This window comes from Elephantulus edwardii, unplaced genomic scaffold (genome assembly GCF_000299155.1).
Source record: "Elephantulus edwardii isolate Elephantulus edwardi_28Jun2011 unplaced genomic scaffold, EleEdw1.0 scaffold00103, whole genome shotgun sequence".
Taxonomy (NCBI): domain Eukaryota; kingdom Metazoa; phylum Chordata; class Mammalia; order Macroscelidea; family Macroscelididae; genus Elephantulus; species Elephantulus edwardii.
The window spans coordinates 8,477,135-8,494,774 of record NW_006399853.1 but is presented as its reverse complement, the minus strand read 5'-3'; the positions used below and the strand labels follow the sequence as shown (position 1 = coordinate 8,494,774).

General features: G+C 43.2%; 1 protein-coding gene across 14 annotated transcripts in view; it reads left to right on the top strand.

The window, feature by feature from the left end:
- TCF4 (transcription factor 4) overlaps positions 1-17,640 on the top strand; it is a 419,315-nt gene that overhangs the window by 386,185 nt on the left and 15,490 nt on the right. For all 14 annotated transcript variants that reach the window (XM_006891721.1, XM_006891719.1, XM_006891724.1 and 11 more), the window contains one exon: positions 801-1,004. In XM_006891721.1, the coding sequence (XP_006891783.1) occupies positions 801-1,004 (204 nt within the window). The remainder of the gene's footprint in view (positions 1-800; positions 1,005-17,640) is intronic.

Here is a 17,640-nt window from a genome sequence, read left to right as displayed (position 1 = left end):
ACACACACACACACACACACACACACACAGTGCTGCTATTGTTAAGCGATAAAAAACAAACAAAGATAAAAATTGGAAGTATTCAAAATATTATGATCTGCATCTAAGTACTTGTCCTTGGTTTTTACTTAGCCCTGCACCTTCTGCCAGAGGGCAAAACAAGGAAATAAGTCTTCAAGAAGAATTTAATTGAGAACCTATTCATAGGACATGTTTGAATTGTTAATTTTTGAGCCATTTAACCAATGCCTGACAGTGTTCCTTAGAGTCAGTGAATGTTTTTCCTTTTCCAAAGTAAACCTAAGTTCTATTTAAAGCTAATACGAAACAGTAGATAGCATAGGCACGTTATAGTATCTTTGAAGCCTTACAAAATTTACTTTGCTAAGAAAAATAACATTATTATTATAATATGAATATTACCCACCTGTTTTCTAAGAAGAAAACAGCATTATTTTTCCAAGGAAATAAACTTAAATGAAAACATATTCAGAAACTTTGCTACCTTCCTACAAAGTAGTGATTTTTTTTTTTTTTTTTTTAATTTTTTTTTTATTTGTGTGTGTGTGTGTACCATCAAATCAGATCTGACTGGTACAGGAGGAGATTGTTCCTCCTTCTCCAGCAGAGCATCTGGTGGATTTGAACCGTGCACCTCTGGGATTGCCATACACCTTCTTGCCACTAGGCCACCAGAGCTCGCCAGAGTAGTGATTCTTAACAACCTGAATTGTACTCGTGTAATCCCTGACTACATTTCAAACCAAGTTGAAGTTTCACCTTTATTTATGAACCAACAGCAAAGCAGAATCGAAGACCGCTTAGAGAGACTGGACGATGCTATCCATGTTCTCCGGAATCATGCTGTGGGTCCTTCCACAGCAATGCCTGGTGGTCATGGGGACATGCATGGAATCATCGGACCGTCTCATAATGGAGCGATGGGCGGTCTGGGCTCAGGGTATGGAACTGGTCTTCTATCAGCCAACCGACATTCACTCATGGTAAGTGATGAAATCTGTAGACTCTAGTATCATGTAGAATTAGAATTTTATATATAAATATGGCTACTTTTTTTTTAAAAAAAAATTGGTTTCTTGAGAGATCATTCACGTAATTTATGATCCATCCATTTAAATTGTACAAGTCAGTGTTTTCCTTCTTATTCATATGTTCGGTCAAATTTTAGACGATTATTGTCCCCTCTCCAAGAGAAACCTTGTACTGTTTGTGTTGATCCCCATTTCCTCACACACTTCACCTGGCAGACTCTAAGCTCTTGTGTGTTTCTGTAAGTTTACCTTTTCTAGATGTGTGCAAATAGAATAATATATATTTGGTCTTTTGTGACTGCCTTTTTTCAACGTTGTCAAGGTTTAAATCCATGTTGCAGTTGATCAGAACTTTTTCCCCTTTTTGTCCAGTAATCCATCAAGGATAGACACTACATTTACCTGCTTGTCAGGTGAGGGATATATGGATTGTTCCCACCCTTTAGCTTCTAGGAATAAGCCTTGGGAGCATCCAAGTGCAAGTTTAGGATGAACACAGGTTCCGTTTCACTCAAGTATATATACCTGGGAGTGAAATTGCTAAGTTATTGTCGATGTTTTTACTTACTCTTGTGCATGACCGGTGCTAAAGGACTCAGATTATACTCATGCTATACTTTTGGCATTTTGGATATGACTGACTTGGTTTTTTGTCTCATTTATTAAAGTAGCCAATCAGTGTCTCTATTCTGAGTATGGGAAGCGGAAGTATGGGATCTGTTTAAATGAATACATGGTATGAGGCTGTGTTTTAATGTACATCATAGTTTTGCCACTACCAGCAACGAATTTTTATTTAATAGTTAAGTAAATGTGTGTATATCACATTGGGACTTTAGATTATTACCATTACCTTTGGAGAAAATCCTGGTTTTGGATAATTTTTGAAGATACAGAGACGCTTCTTAGCAAACTGCTGTGTGGTGACAGATGATGGGGTGACCCCAGAGGTAGGGATTTAAACATTACTAGTGATTTACTCTGGGAATAAATCATAGTTTTCCTAGGGAGCTCTGATGGCCTATTAACAAGAAGCTGCACTGCAAACCCAAAGACACACAGTTCAAGTCCACCGGCTGTCACAGAAGGATGGGCAAAACTCCTCCCAGGCAATTAACTGTCTCTGAAAACCCACTGAAGGGTCAACTGTGGGTCAGCTCCAACACCACGCCACACAACACTAACGAACTTACTCCGCCGGTAACTTCCTAGGAGAAAGATGGGCAGTCTCCTCCAGTGTGATTTACAGCCTCAGAAACCCAGTGGAGGGTCAGCTGTGAACCACTTCTGACCCATTGGCAATGGAAGAGTGATTTACTCAGTGGCAGTGGGAGTGACTCTGTACCACTTCTTTAAAAACCCATGCCTCATCAGGCAGATTGCTTAGAAACAGTATCGTTTAAACATAGTTAAAAACCTTTCTGTCCTGTCTTCTATCTTCTCTTTTTGTGGCTGTTAAGTGCCCTCGAGTCCCCTGTATGAGTAGGTCTGCCCCAGAGGGTTTTCTTGGCTGATCTTTACAGGAGATCTCTACTGGCTTGGTGAGAACCCTCTCTGAGGGTTCGAACTGCCAACTTTGCACCTGGCAGTTGGTGACTTTACCACTGCACCACCAAGGCACCTTGCTGATAGACTCTTCCTCCCGTTGACCACTCCTGCTTAAAGATCGTTCCACCAGAAGACTCCAGAATGAACACAAGTCATCCAAAGATTCTGGAAGTGTCTAGTCACCAGTATTCTTCTGTCCCTTGGATTTCTCTTAATAAAAGGCTACAAGTAGGAGTCCCATTTCACATGGTGGATTATTGAAACCCACAACCAATTTGAAACCAAAAATACTGGTTTATAAATAGAAGCAGTGAACTCACTTCTAAAATGTGGAAAAATATTTCTGAATACCAAGCTAAATCTAGTTTTCTTTTTTTCCCTTTCCCTTGACCTCTCCCCTGAAAATTCATCATTGAGTAAAAGTGTTTGTCTGTTCATGGCAGTTGCTAAGAGTTTACAAAAAGGAAAGTCTAAATTTTAATTTAGCTTGGCCTCAGGTAATGTGTTAAATACACTTGGGATGCATATAATATGAGATTTCAGTTTGTACAGCGCCTTTTTTTTAAACTACAATGTTTAAACAATACTGCTTTTAATTAAGAAATCTGGCTTTATTAAAAGCCAGATCTGTGACTTATAACCATTTCTGTATATCTGCTCTCAATCAAGAGAAAAATAGTTTAATTTCTGTAGCTGTGTTTATTTTGCATATGTTAAACGATGCACATGCACCCAGGGCAATGCTTCAGAGACAAGATTTTTTTTTTCCATAAATATGTAAAGTTTGCTCTTAAATACCAGATGTAGGTTAAGTGCTTTTTTAAAAAAATATTAAACTATACAATAGACGCTTTTTGGAAAGGTTTGACCTTTGAGCTGCCTCCTTTTTTTGAGTGTGATTCTGAGTTGTGTTAAGAGGAGACTGGACTCCTTTTTGGAGATGTGGGGTGGCAGAGACAGGGATTGGCCAAGTTGGAGTTGTAGGGGAGAGAATGGGCTGGAGCCGTCGCAAAAGGAGATAATTGGTCAATGTTATACAGAAATGCCGTTGACTTGCTTGATGGCTGAGATTGGGGGATCAGTTGTGTAGAAATAAGACAAAACTAAAGCTACTTTTGCTTATGAGGAAAAGATGCAGTTCGCTCCTCTGCCAACATTTAAAAATCCATTTAGGACAGCTCAGTGCTGACTGGCAGCCCTGGTGGCCTTGTGAAGCTGCACTACTAGTCCAAGGGCAGGCAGTTCAAGTCCTCCAGCTGCTCCAGAGAGGGTATATGGACTGTCTCCTCCCATGAGATTGTCGGCCTCTGAAAACCTGCTGGAGGGTTGGCCATGAGTTCAGTTTCCACTCGATGGTGTTGAGTTTACATGCCCCCAAAGGAGCCTTGGTGGCATAGTACATTGTGTCCTGGGCTGCTAACTAGAAAAGTCAAGGGCTTGAGTCCTCTGGAGAATGTTGGGAATTTATCCTATGCAGAAACTCAGTGCCACCAAGAGTCAAAATTGACTTCATGACATAAGTTTTTGTTTTATCTTGATTTTTAAGAATCAAGGTTGAACCACACCAGCAACAGCTGAATTGCAAAGATGTAGCATATTGATAACCTGCTTCCCCAAACCCCACAGCCATTTGCAGTCTTTATCCTTTGCCCTTAACTTTGGTCCATTGAGTCTAAAGACCCCCTGGTTGGCTAGTCTTACTGTCCACCAAAGAGACAGGATTGGAATTCCTTCTCTTATGCAAACTGGTATAAATTTAAAACAAAAGCTTTAAGAACAAAGGAAATAGCTTTTGCATTTAGTCAGGCTGAAGTTAGCCTTTGACCATTTGATACATTCCACAATAAAAAGGAAGTGGAGGGGGAGGGGGGGAAAGGCCCACCTCCTTCTCCCAACAACAAAAATTCAAGGAGGATGCTGGTAATGTTTTCCACATTTGAATTTTAATACATGAAACAGGCTCTAAAGCGCTGGCCAGCTGCAGTAAATAAAGTAGCAGTGGGAGGTATGCCCGCCCCCAACCTAGCCCAGGACACTGATGGAAGCACCTTGCCCCAAGCACACCTTCCATTGTTGTTGGGAGTGAACGTAACTTGAGACGCTTCAGAGAGCTGATTTGGGTTTTAGCAAATTTCCTTCAGAAAGCTCCTTAATAAGTCTTTCTGATGAAAGAATAGACAGCTTTGAATCTCCTTGACCTCAGCCATCTTCTGGTTTCCTCTCTCCCGCCTTCTAAAAAAGCAAAACAAAATGACTTGATGATTTGGAAGATGATAGAAGAGTTTCTCTCCGCAGCAGCTTGAACTTGCAGTGGGGAAAACTGTGGTTCTGCCTCGGCTGTTATGTTATCTCATTTAATTGCTAACATATTGTACTTAGCTTTTGATTCATAAAATGTTTTCCTTGGAGTTCTGAAGTAGGTCTTCGGTGATTTACTAAGTATTAGTATAATGAAAGAGATTTTTTTTTTCACAGCCGCACGGTTCAGAACACTAGAGTGATCATTGTATACTTGCAAGCTTTCTAGATTTTACTATTTGGACATTCTTCTTTCCTGCCCAGAAACCTTCCCCACCTTTCCATTCTCTAAGAAGTAAAAACCAATTTATTGGTCCCACATTTAAGCCCATTATCATTCACCAAAGTGGCCTATTAGGAAGTAAGAAGCTGTACTGCAGTCCCAAAGACACGCAGTTTGAATCCATCAGCTGCTTCATGGGAAGCATAGGCAGTCTCCTCCCGTGTGATTAACTGCCTCTGAAAACCAGCTGGAGGGTCAGCTATGGATTGGTTTCAACTTGACAGCACACAAACACCATCAGCACCATCTACCGAAAGCTTTCTGTTAAATCATTCCAGCGGGCAACAATAGGCGCTCTGGTGGCCTAGAGTTAGAGAGCTCTCTGTGACAGTTTACATCCACCATCAATGTGCCAGGAAAAATGTTCAGCCTCCAAAAACCCACTGCAAGAGCCACCAGGCCTCAGTTCTAACTTGAGAGCTCTAAGTTTTGTGTTGTTGCTTTATGGATAATGCGGTCTCCTACAAACCAACTGAATAACGCACTTCGGTCGAGTGAGAACCCACTCAGGGCTGTCCCACTCAGAGACTTGCAGAGGCCCTCAGTTGCATGGGAAGAGATTGCCCACCTTTGTCCCATGAAGCAACTGGTGGATTTGCTGTCTGCTTTTTCTGAATGACATAGTCACTTCTGAGATGCTTCTGGTGGGCTTGACTCTCCAACCTTTCCATTGGCAGCTCAGCACTTGGACTGTTGTCACCACTGAGGGACTTCCCTTGAATTGGGCCATTGGCCGCATCGCTTACCTACCTCTGCGTCATGACATCTCTTTTGAGGTTAGAGCTCTGCCCTTTAGTGGTTGTGAGCTCTGCCTTGCCAACTATAGCGTGTAAATGAATCAAATTCTGTTTTCTTCCCAGTGTATTGTCACTTTAATGAGAAGGAAAGAAAGCAGCATCTTCCAAGTGTCCTAGTTGCTTCTGGCCCTTGTACGAGGTGCTCCCTGCACCTCACCTAGGCCCAGGCAGGATGCTAACAGTGGCCACGGGAGGTGTTGGTAAATTCAAGCTTCGGACTGTTAGCATTTCAGTTCAAACGTTCGGCTAGATTTAAGCTTGCCTGATACACTGATTCCAAATTTTACGTTAATTCTCAACTCTCATCAACCTAGAGTAGGAACCGAATCATAGTTGACCCTCCAGTGTTTTTTTAAGAGGCTGTAAATCAAGCAGGAGATGATGGAGATGGGACCCCCTCTCTGTCTGTCTGTCTGCCTGCCCGCCATGAACACCAGGGAAGCACCGCCGGTGGGATAGCAAGTGCCAGTGCTCACTCTACAGACTCCCCGGCCCGAGCACGCTCCCAAACCATCCGAACGTACACCTTTTTGAGAATTCGATTGAAGTGATAAGAGCTTGTGATTTTCAAATCTTAATAAAGGGTGGTTGGTGAGACAAGTTTTCAGGTACCTCAAAGCCAGCTTCCCAGAGCAACGCTCTTTCCAAACAGAGACATGAAGACCTTTTCCTCCAAAGTGGTGTATCATGCTCAGACCAAAAACTCACAGTGTCTAGACATGCATCCTTCACTCATTGTGTTTGTGCTAAGTGGCAAAAGAGTGAACTCTCCTTGTTAGAGTCCTTGAAGTAATAAGTGATCAATGAGTAAGTTCTAATTCTTGCCAGAACCACTCACTTTGCTCATGGAGTGAGGGTAGATGTTTCTGAATGGGACGTGAGTAATGGAAGCAAGTGGGGTTTGTGATTAACCTAATTGGAGCCTGTTACCCAGATCCTGTCATCTCTGCTCCGATTTCTCCGTGGTTATTCCTCAGATTGAATTACTAGGTTTCTTATAAACTATTGAAATCCCAGTCCTCTTACTACCATTCTCTCTTATCCTTCATTGTTCAGATCTGTAGATGAATCCAGAAAGAAGTCATTCTAATTGGCATCTGGTAGTCTGTTGAGTGTTGCTAGGCTGACCCAACAACTGCACCTCTCCAACAGCTAGACTCTAGTACATCTGTAAAGAAGAAGAAAGAATAATCTTCTCCCATCCACGTTACACCCTTGGGAACCCAGAGGAGGGTCAGTTTAGGAGTCAGTTCTGACTTGATGGAGTTGAGTTGAGTTGAGTGAATAGCCCATTTTAAGGAGTCCTGGTGGTTTGGTGTGTAACATGCCAGAATACTCACCTAAAGGTCTGCTGTGCGAGTCTACCAGTCACTCCTCAAGAGGAAGATGGGCAGTCTCTTCTTGTAAGGATTACCAACTGGGGAACCGGTGGAGGATACCTTTGAGTCTGAATCAATTTGATGTCAGTGGAATGTCCCATTTGCGTGTAATGAAAACCCACATCAAAGATTGTCTTCATAGGACTTTGTGGATTGTCCTGATTATTTCTCTGTAGAGTTGTTGCTCCGCAGAGAAGAGCACCTTGGTTAAGCATTTGGCTCCTAACCAGAAGGTTGGTAGTTCTTGTACACCTAGGGACTCTGTGGGAAAAACACCTGGCAGTGTGCTCACGTCAAGATTGCAGCCAAGAAATGACTGTGGAATGGTTCTAAACTACTTCATGGTATCGCAGTGAGTCCAGAATGGGCTCCGCAGTGCCCAAGAACGGTCACCTTCCAGGTGCTGTAGTCCGTTAGAGGGGAAAGAGTCCTACTCCATGCTTTGTCCTCGTCCTCTGCAGCCCCCTCAAAACCTCTCACTACAACTAGGCGGGGGGCTGTAGGACTCATTTAGAAAACATTTCGCTTTCAAGATCTTTACCCAACTCCCTCTACAAATCCTCTGTCTAAGCAGAGGACTCGGACTCCTCCAGTCCAGCCTGACTCTACGTCTCTGTGTAAGCCTCATGTTTCCTGCCTGTTAGAATTACCCCTCGTCAAATCCATTCTGGGGTGACAGCTGTATTAAAGTAGGACTGCCCGTGGGGTTTTCATGGCAGTGATGTTTGTAGAAACACAGGCAGGCATTTCTTCCACCATTCAGAAGTCGAGTGCAGACCGTTTGCGACACCCAGATACCTTCAGGTTGCTTCACTCCAACTCAAAAGCCAACTCAAAAGTTTACGAAATTTTCAGTTATTTGAAAATCAAGTTGACGTTCCCCACCCCCTTAGCTGACCATCACACTAGTGCTTGTTTGGCCTAAAATAGTAGCTTTGCAACCCCCACTCCATGAACTGTATTGCTTTCCAGTGCTTTGTTCTTAGTTTATAAAGGATGCACCCACTTTACCCCATGGTTTGCTTTATACATGGAAGTTTAAACTGAACACAGTTTCAGACTTACACTGTAACCAGGTTTAATCAGATTGGCCTTCGTTTAAACCCTCCCACTTCCCATTCAGTGCACTGGAGCTTTTTTACAACCTTTTAACAAGATTAGCTATCTTTAATGACATTATCATTCTACCGACATGTACCAAACATGCAGTTTGCTAAAACTCAAAATCACACATCCACCCTCCTCTCATTATGTGCTTTCTGTTGTACCTCCACAAAAATTTCTATAAAAACCAATCCCATTGCTGCCAAATTGGTTCTAACTTGGTTGGGTTTCCAAGGCCATAAATTTTTATGTGAGAATGCTCCTCTTTCTTCACAAAGTGGCTGGTAGATTTGAACTGTCAACCTTAGAGTTAGCAACCCACTTTTGCCAACATGAAGGTACAGAGTTCGAACCCACCAGCTCTTCCTTGGGAGCTTAGATAGACAACCACCTCCTATGCAGTTTACTGCCTCTGAAAACCTGCTGGAGCGTCAACTATGAGGTGGTTCCAACTTGATGGTACACACTAACATGTTGTGAACTACACCACATCTTTGAATTTTACATTATCACCTTCAGTTGTTCCCTGTCTAGAGGCCTACTCCAGGTACTGATTGGATCACATATCTCTGTTTGCATAATCATTTTCAAATGGATAGGGTGTCATTGAAGCCCACAATGAACTATTTATAAAATTGTTGACCAAGAGGAAATGGAACGGGTAGCCATGGGCTGATCCTTCCTGAAATGTTCTGTATTTTTTTATATCATCCCTTATTCTTTAGGTTCTGTCTGTCTGTTTGAAGCTCTTTTCACTGGTAACATCATCATGAGAGCCTGGTCCTCAGGAATTCCCAAAGAAGGTCACAGTGATTTGGAATTAACTCAGTGGCAGTGGACTGGATTTGCACTGTCATCCTATAGGAAGGCAGTTCAAATCCATCATTTACTGCTCTGAAGAGAGAGAAACACTCCTGTGTGATCCACGTCCTCCGAAAACCTGCTGAAGCGTCAGCTAGCTGCATCCAATCCAACAAGGCAGAGGAGTTGTTGGGGATGTGCACGTGTGTGTGTACACGTGAGAAAAGGACTAGATCTTTTTACTGACACACACATCCTCATCATGCCTTTTCTTGAACTCTTATTGGATGCAGGACTCAATAGTGAACTGTCTGCACTCTCATCTAGGCATGACCATTGAATTTAAAACATATACTGTTTTCCTTTCTTTGCTCAAGAAAGTACATTTTCCCAGGCTGAAGAGAGTTTATAAGTTTTGAATTACAAGCATATTATTATGTATTACATATATAAGGTAATACAGAGTAGAGTTCACACCTGGTCATTTACTGAGTCCCTTGCTGTGTTTCCAATGCTGTAGGGAGTGAGGGGGCACCTGACCTAACTGGGCCTCCCCACCTCAGAGCTGACACAGCGTAGGTGGCCTGCGGTGCAGGTCCTGCGCCTTCAGTGACTTGAGAAGAGATTCCGAGGAAGCGAAGCCTCGCCCACCTCAGGGGACAGTAAGGAAGAGCTCCTTTGAGAAGATGTCAGGGGTCTCACTGTGGGGTCTGCTGAGAATTCCAACAGACACGATTGAAAAGGTGTAACAGAGCCAGAGGGATAATCATGATTTTTTTTTAAACTGAAAATTAAAGGTCTTCTGGAGGTTTTGGGGTTAATTTTACCTTGAGTGACTGCTCTTCTGTGGCCTTGCACGCTTGCTTAACAGCTTCCAGTCAGTTCCACAGTCTCGTTATTTCCGGCTCATGACAATGCCATCGATGGTCGGAGTAGACATGCACTTGGGAGGTTTTCAGTGGCTGGACTTTAGTAGGTAGATTTCCAAGCCTTCCTACCTACGCCTCCCTGGATGGACTTGAACCAGCATCCTTTGGGTGAGCCACCCAGCGCATTAACAGTTCACGCAACTCAGGGCCTCCCCAGCTGTAACCCCAGCACGAGAGGAGCACTGCCCCCATAGCCTAGCCCCCCAACAGTTGGCCTCCTTTATTTCACGGGAGAGCCCACAGGAAGAGCAAGTTTTCATGTATATTTTTTACATCCAAATTAAATTAACTCATGGAATTTTCCACCCTTAGGAATTAAAGTAGCAGCTCATGAAGTAATTCAGTTATGTCATTCATACCAAAACAGAAAATACTGGAGCAACTTGGCATGGTTTAAAAGCCAAGATTAGGCCTTTGCCATTTTATATTTTTTCAAAATCTGTGGCCGTTTTGTTATTTTAGCTTTTACTGTGGCTGTAAATTTTTCACATCAAACGTGTCTTAATTGCTTCGAAAACAGAAGTGTAAAATGGGTTCATAATAAGGAGATGGGTTAGGCAGAGTGGCTTTGGGAACGAAAACCTGAAATAAACTGGAGCATCGCATTTTCTGTAACGCGAGGGTTTTACCTAATTGGTTGGCATCCACAGTCGTGCGTAATTATAGCTTCCTCTATAACCATAAATCATCTCAGACCCATAAAGTTGAGTTGCACCAGAAGACCCGTCAAAGAGGAGTAAAATAACACCTTTTGGGAAACATCAGCCCACTATAATGGCCACATTGACTTGGTGCATCAGACATATTCAGAACCAGGGTCGCGCATCCGTATTTAGGTTTAGCACACACCTTGTCCCTGCCTCCGACACCCGGACAGGGCGCTCTTGAAGCTGAAAGTGTGTGAAAGTTACTGGAGAATGGTAGTCTCCTGGTAGGGTTTCTGTAAGCTGCCCAGCTCTCCCCACCCCCATGCAGTCTAGATGAGAAACAGCTGGTTTTTGTTTAAAACGCTGTGTTGTGAAATGTCTGAGTCCTGAGGTGTAGATCTGAGGTCACCCGTGCAAGCAGGTGCTCGGGAACAAGTGAGAGGGGACGAGGCGCTGGCCGTGTCATCTTCTGCAGGAGAAAAGTGCTGCACTTTGCTCAGTAATTGAGAACGCAAACAGAATATGAGAAATTATACCCCAGCACCGCTGTAAGAAACTGAGTCTCTTTGAACGTAGCCAGCTCCAGAGTGAATAATTAGTTCAGTATGAAGGAAATCGAAATAGCCATTGCCTTTAGCAGGCTTCAGATCCAGGGGGTCCACGCATCTTCAAGAGATGCTAAGGAGTTAAATTTCCTTTGGAAACACACCAGTCATAAAAGGACCAATATTTCTCCCAAGTAGCACACCCATTACTGAGTTTATCCTCCAAACCAGTGGGTGCAGTGCGAGGGAAGAAAGAAAGCAAACTGTCCTGGCCAAACCAAAATGGACGCAGCTTTGCAGAAGCAAAAAGCAAGCAACATGTGGAATCGCTAAAGGCCATTGCACACCAGGTATCCACCAGCCCGAAGATGAAAGGCAGCAAGCCGAGCTGGAGGTTATTAACAGCTGTTTGTCCACGGGGGAATAGAGATTACCATGGTAATTGTTCCTTTTTTTTTTTTTTTTTTGTAAGAACTAGAAGAAAATTTGTTTGGGAAGTTGGCTCTTCCTATCAAGTCACTGTGCATTGCCAAAAAAAACTTCCTTTCTCAGAACTCCTCTTGCACTGGAGTGGAGCAGTGTTCTGAGTCCCTGAGAAACCCTGGCTCACCAGCAAGTCTCACTCCACCGGAGAGAGAGAGAGAGAGGAGGACAGAACTGATGGATGCTGGCCATCCACACATTCCTTTGTGCTCTTTGCGCCGCTGAGCGTTTAACTAGCTGTTTCCTTCTCTTACCTCTTGTCTCCACCTAGATTCTCTATGTGGCATCTCCCCCTGTCTCTCACCCTCCTCTTCTGAGCCCTGAACTTGAGCTCTGCCACTCTTGGGCACACACAAATGATTTTTGAGTACGCCTTCTGCTTGTAGAGCGACTTTTCAAACTCTGGGCAGCTTTATTTTTTTAAAAAAGAGAAATGAATATTGCTTTTTTTTTTTTTGCCCTGATTTAATGCTACTTTTAATGTCATTTTCTTTTATTAAATCCTTTCTTTTGCTTTTGATCTTATTTATAGCAGAGCCACTGGTCATATGGAAGCTATTATTGTATAGCCGGGAGATGAAAGACTTCACCGCAGTTAAATAAGAGTGAATCATTTGGGCCAATAATACACACATACAGTGAGGTACCATTTGTGTCCAAAACGCCCTGTGTTGTTCGCTTTGTAGCAGGGCAGTTGAGGTTTTTAAAGGGCTTTACCAAAATCTGCTTTTTGTCAGAAATATGTAGCCTAACAATATGAAAATACATGTTAACACGCAGCCCTTAACTGCTTCCTGCTTTTCTGTGTATGTATGATATCTAAATAAAGCTGTTAGTATAAAAATAGGAACTTTTACTTAAAGCTGTGGTATTATTTGATGAATGTTTAATATCAGTGCCAGGGGATTTTTTTTTCTGCTTGTTTGCTCTGTTTCGATAACCTAAATAAAAGCCCTGCCCATCTTTCTCCACCTCTCTCTCACATTGCCTTCTTCTTAAAATAGTTCCTAGTCTCCTGATCTGATTTCAACATTTTTACCATCTGGCATGACCTTGAACATTTTTATGGCATTCATTTTATCTTGCCTTATGTAGAGTAATGGGGGAAAGCCCATTGTGGCAGAGTGGTTACGATGCTTGACTGCTAATGAAACAGTTGGTGGTTCAAACCCACCAGCAAATCTGTGGGAGAACGATGCAGCAGTCTGCTTCTTTCAGCACTCCAATTCTAGGCCACTAGGTTTGTTCTTCTGTCCTATAAGCTCACTGAGACTCACAGTCGACTCAACAGAATGGACTCAGTAGCAATGATACTATCAGACCACTAAAAAGAAAGCATGGCAAGTGCTACATATTTCTGGTTTTGTTTTGTTTGGTTTGTGTTTTTTTTTACCCCCCTACTGGAGCCTAAATCGTGTTTTGCACATAATAGGCATTTAGAAAATGTTTTCCGGATTAAAAGGAATAATTACTATTTTATGAAAACATAGTAGATGCATATTTAAAAGCTCACTACCACTAGGGTGGATACTCCTAGCTGACCTTCCATGGGGTTCCTGAGGCTGTAAATTGTAATGGGGAGAGATTGCCCATCTCTGTCCCAAGGAGCCACTGGTGGATTTGATCTGCTGGAAGGGGCAGCTATTAGGTACCAGCACAACTCCCCACAGACAAGGCCACCAGAGCTAAAGTGCAGAGCAGACGTTATGAAAGTGTTTCAGAGCTGCTCTTGAGACGTCATGATCCCATGACAGCAAGAGTGGTGGATAATCAAGAGAGTCTCTGTCCTGGCTGAGCGTTGCGATGGGGACCTGGGGAGTTCTGGAGATCCACCTAGACCTGGAGGGGGGAGGGTAAGGGTGCTGTGGGACTCCCAGGAAAGTGGTCAGTGAGCAGGGGAGTGGGGAGATGGCAGAGGAGAGAGGACCTGGCTGACTGCTTGGCAGGGTGGGAGTGAACACAGCTGTGCGTAGGGCTGGGAGGACTCTGCCGGAGGGAGTGGGTGCGGCCCCCAGGTAGCCAGCTGAAGGACACAGGTGTGCGTGGTCAGGGTCTCAGATCTGATCCACGGAACAGTGCAAAGCCATGGCCAAATGGTAGTCTGCAAGGGACCGAATGTCAGAGAAGGTAGCAGAGGAGAAGGTGAACCGGGAACACTGTGTTTGTCTCGACAAGCTTGTTCCTTCTTTTGTCCTGACCACATCCATTCCAAATACTTTACAGAAAGCACAGGTTTCACGAGTAATAAGAAAAGCATTTGAAAGGTGAAGGTAAGCGAGGTGAGGTAGATAGCTAAGGGTAGAACGTTTGTGGCCAGGGTAATGGCGTCCTCACACAGGTGTGCTTGTACTCAGCCGACCCAGAAGCCCAGGGACTTCTCTGGCTTGTATTACCTTCCCTTTAAACTTCCCTTAAGAAGTTTGCCACAGTGGCTGCAGCAGTGGGCCCAAGGATCACAACAATTGTGAGGCTGGTGGGAATGAACAGTGCTTCACTCCACAAGTCAAAAGTACCTGACAAACAGGACAGACAGCTTACAAATGAGTAGAACTCTTCACCACTTCTATACTCTGTGCCAAATGGGCACTTAGTTCACGTTGTTGTTGTTATGTGCTGCTGAGTAAACTATGATTCATAGTGACCCGATAAACAGTAGCTCTGAACACTGCCCTGTCTTGAGCCAACCTCCCCATCTTCCGTTGACACACTTGCTTCCATTGCCACAGTCACTGTGTCAGTCTTTCTCATTCAGGTCTTCTTTTCCTGCAGAGACCCTCCACCCTTCCAAATGTGATGTCCTTCTCCAAGGACGGATCCTTCCTTGCAACATGCCCCAAGTATGTGTGAGCTTCAAACCCCTTGCCTCCAAGGAGCATTCTGGTTTCACGCTCTCCAGGACAGACCTATTTGTTTTCTTGCAGTCTATGTTTTATGTTCAGTATTTTTCTCCATCACCAGACTCAAAGCATCAGTCCTTCTTCCACCATCCTTAGTCATTGTCCTGTTAGCTCTCTGATGCCTAGCAAGTAATTGAGAAGACCATGGCTTGGATCATGAGTACCTTGGTCTCTAGACTGACTCTGTTGCTCTTCAGCCCTCTGAAGAGGTCCCTGACAGCAGATTTTTCTCAATGCAACTCGTGTTTGATTTCCTGACTACTGGTGCCAAAAGTGTTGATTCTGGATCCAAGCAAGATGAAATTGTTAACAGCCTCAGTCCCTTCTCTGTCTACCATGCTGTCAGTTGACCTGGTGGTGAGAATCTTTGTTTTCTTGATGTTGAACTGTTGCAGTCTGTAGTAAAGACTACAGTCCTTGATCTTTGGCAGCAAATGCTTCAAGTCGACCCCTGTTTTGGCAAGCAAGGCTATGTCATCTGCCTAACATAGGTTGTTGATGATGTTTCCTCCAATCCTGAGGCCACACTCCTCATAAATTCCAGCCTCTCGAATGGTCTGTTCACTTAGTACGGTGGGCTAACTCTAGCCCAGATAACGTACCTACTAACTGGACAGGGGAATATGAGAGGTGCACTCTGGGAACCTCCTGACCAGTCAGCACTGAGGGCGACCTTCACTGACGGTTTCCACGGTAGGAAAATTATACAGAGAATTGAGGGTAGAGAGTGCAGTTAATAGAGGAGAGAAATGAAACTTTCTATACAAGGAACTTATGAAGTTAGAACAGAAAAAGCGAACTGAAATCAGGTTACAGCCAATTGCAGCTCTTAAATTATATCACAGAATCAATCATCTTAACCATTGTGGTGGACAGTCCATCGGAGTTTCAGGCCAGCTGATCACAAGGCAGATAGCCCTCTAGCACTGCCAAGGTCAAGATCATTAGACCATGTTGAAATCCATTAGCATCTGGAGAAGTAGAAATCTCTTAAGAACTAAACAGATCAGTAAAGCATCACCTTAAATTTGAAGAAAAGCGTAAGCAAAGAGATGAGATTTCTGGGGCAGGGAGGAATAGATATTCTCCAAACAGTGATGAGATCTCCTCAAAAAAAGTCATTATGGGCTCAAATCCATACAGAAGAAAGGTCTTTTAAATGCTTAATCCCAGGAATTTTAAAAAGAGAAAGAAAAAAATTATGTATAAGCCTTGATAATTTTTTAAATGGAGAAATACTGAAAATGTGCTGCTTGTTGAAGAGACCCAGGTGTTGGGTCTTTGTCGCACAGGAGTTGGTTATTGAGGGTAGGTCTTGTTTGTGTTCTGTGGTGGTGTTCCTTCTACACATCCGTCAGCTGCTGCCATTTCGTGAACTTCCAAGCCCCCACCTGTGAGCTCTTAAAAAAAGTTGGCATGCCCACTTCCTACCTTTTTACAAGGTGCACTTTTGGACCAAGCAATATTTTGCACATCTGAAAAAATAAGTTTGCTTTCCTCTAATGTGACAGAGATCCGGCAAGATGATTGAAACAGAAACCTAGCTCTCTGCAGCCATCACATATAATTGATATTTCATGGAGAGATTGTGGTTCAGACACCAAACTGTTTTCTCTGTTAATGGGCGTCTATTTACAATGAAAACCCATCAACTTTTCTTCCCGTGTTTGTGGAAAAAATAAGAAGAGGGAAAAGTAAAAATCACCAGGACCATTTTCCGTTTACCTATTGATACTCTTTCTCTCCATTTAAAAACAAAAACAAAAAAACAACAACACTGGATTGCAAAAGGAAGTCTTTGAACCGGATGCCATGAGTAACAAACTGGCATACCAAAATGTCTGTAATAGAGGAGCTCGGTTTGTGGCATCCTTATTACAGGGCATTCGCTGTCCTCATCTCTGGGTCTAGAATTGAAGACACATTTCCACAAGCTCCTGCCCTGGCTCTTTCAGAAAGATTATGGTAGACGAGAAGTAGCTAGGTTTGAAAGCCTGTTTCGAAGCATTTATCTCTGGAGATAACATTAACAAGGATTGAATAACTGCCAAATGAAATTTAATACATTTTCCCCATCCATGAAATAGGCCTCTTAAATACAACAGAATAATTACTTTCCGAATACTCCCAGGAAACAAAAAACAACAGTGAATGTCTTTTTTTTGTGGGTGATGTTTGTTGTTGGCTGGGGGTTGAGGACAAAGACCTCGACCAGGCCCCTCTGTGCATCCGGAGAACTGGCTTGCCCAAAGTCTACTAATTTGAAATCACATGTCTTTCAAATCTGTTTACGTTAGAGGAGTTGCAGCAAATACTAAATTTTATATCTTACTTAGGCGTCTTGGCATTGACCTGAGCTGGTAAACTCGGATCTCCCACCCCCTTTCTAATAGTGCAAATGGAAATGACTTCCATGTTATTTTACATGGGCCACTGGTATGTATATAACACTGAGACCTGTCAGAGCCAGCACTCAACAGGATTGCCTTGTTATTCCAGGTTTCGCAGGTTGTCCATCTCTGACAGGCTGCAAACTTGCCACTTTTCTGTTGCCCGTTTTAGTGGAAAATGTTTAACTGTTGCTCTGACAGATTTCTTAACTTGGATTCCAGCTTTTTCATGTTTCACTGTGCGCACATACATAACACACACACACAGTAAAACTCTAGGAAGTAAACAGTTAAATTCCTTGACTCCCTAATTTTGCTTCCTTCCCCTGAAAATGTGCCAAATCACATAATTCAGTGCTATTACAACTTTCTTAAGTAAACATATATTCACTAAGTCATTTAACTATTGTAGGCCTTCCCTGGAAAACAAGGAGTTCAACCTAGCTAATCTCCAGAGTCCCTCCACACTCTGAAAGTCTTACGCCAT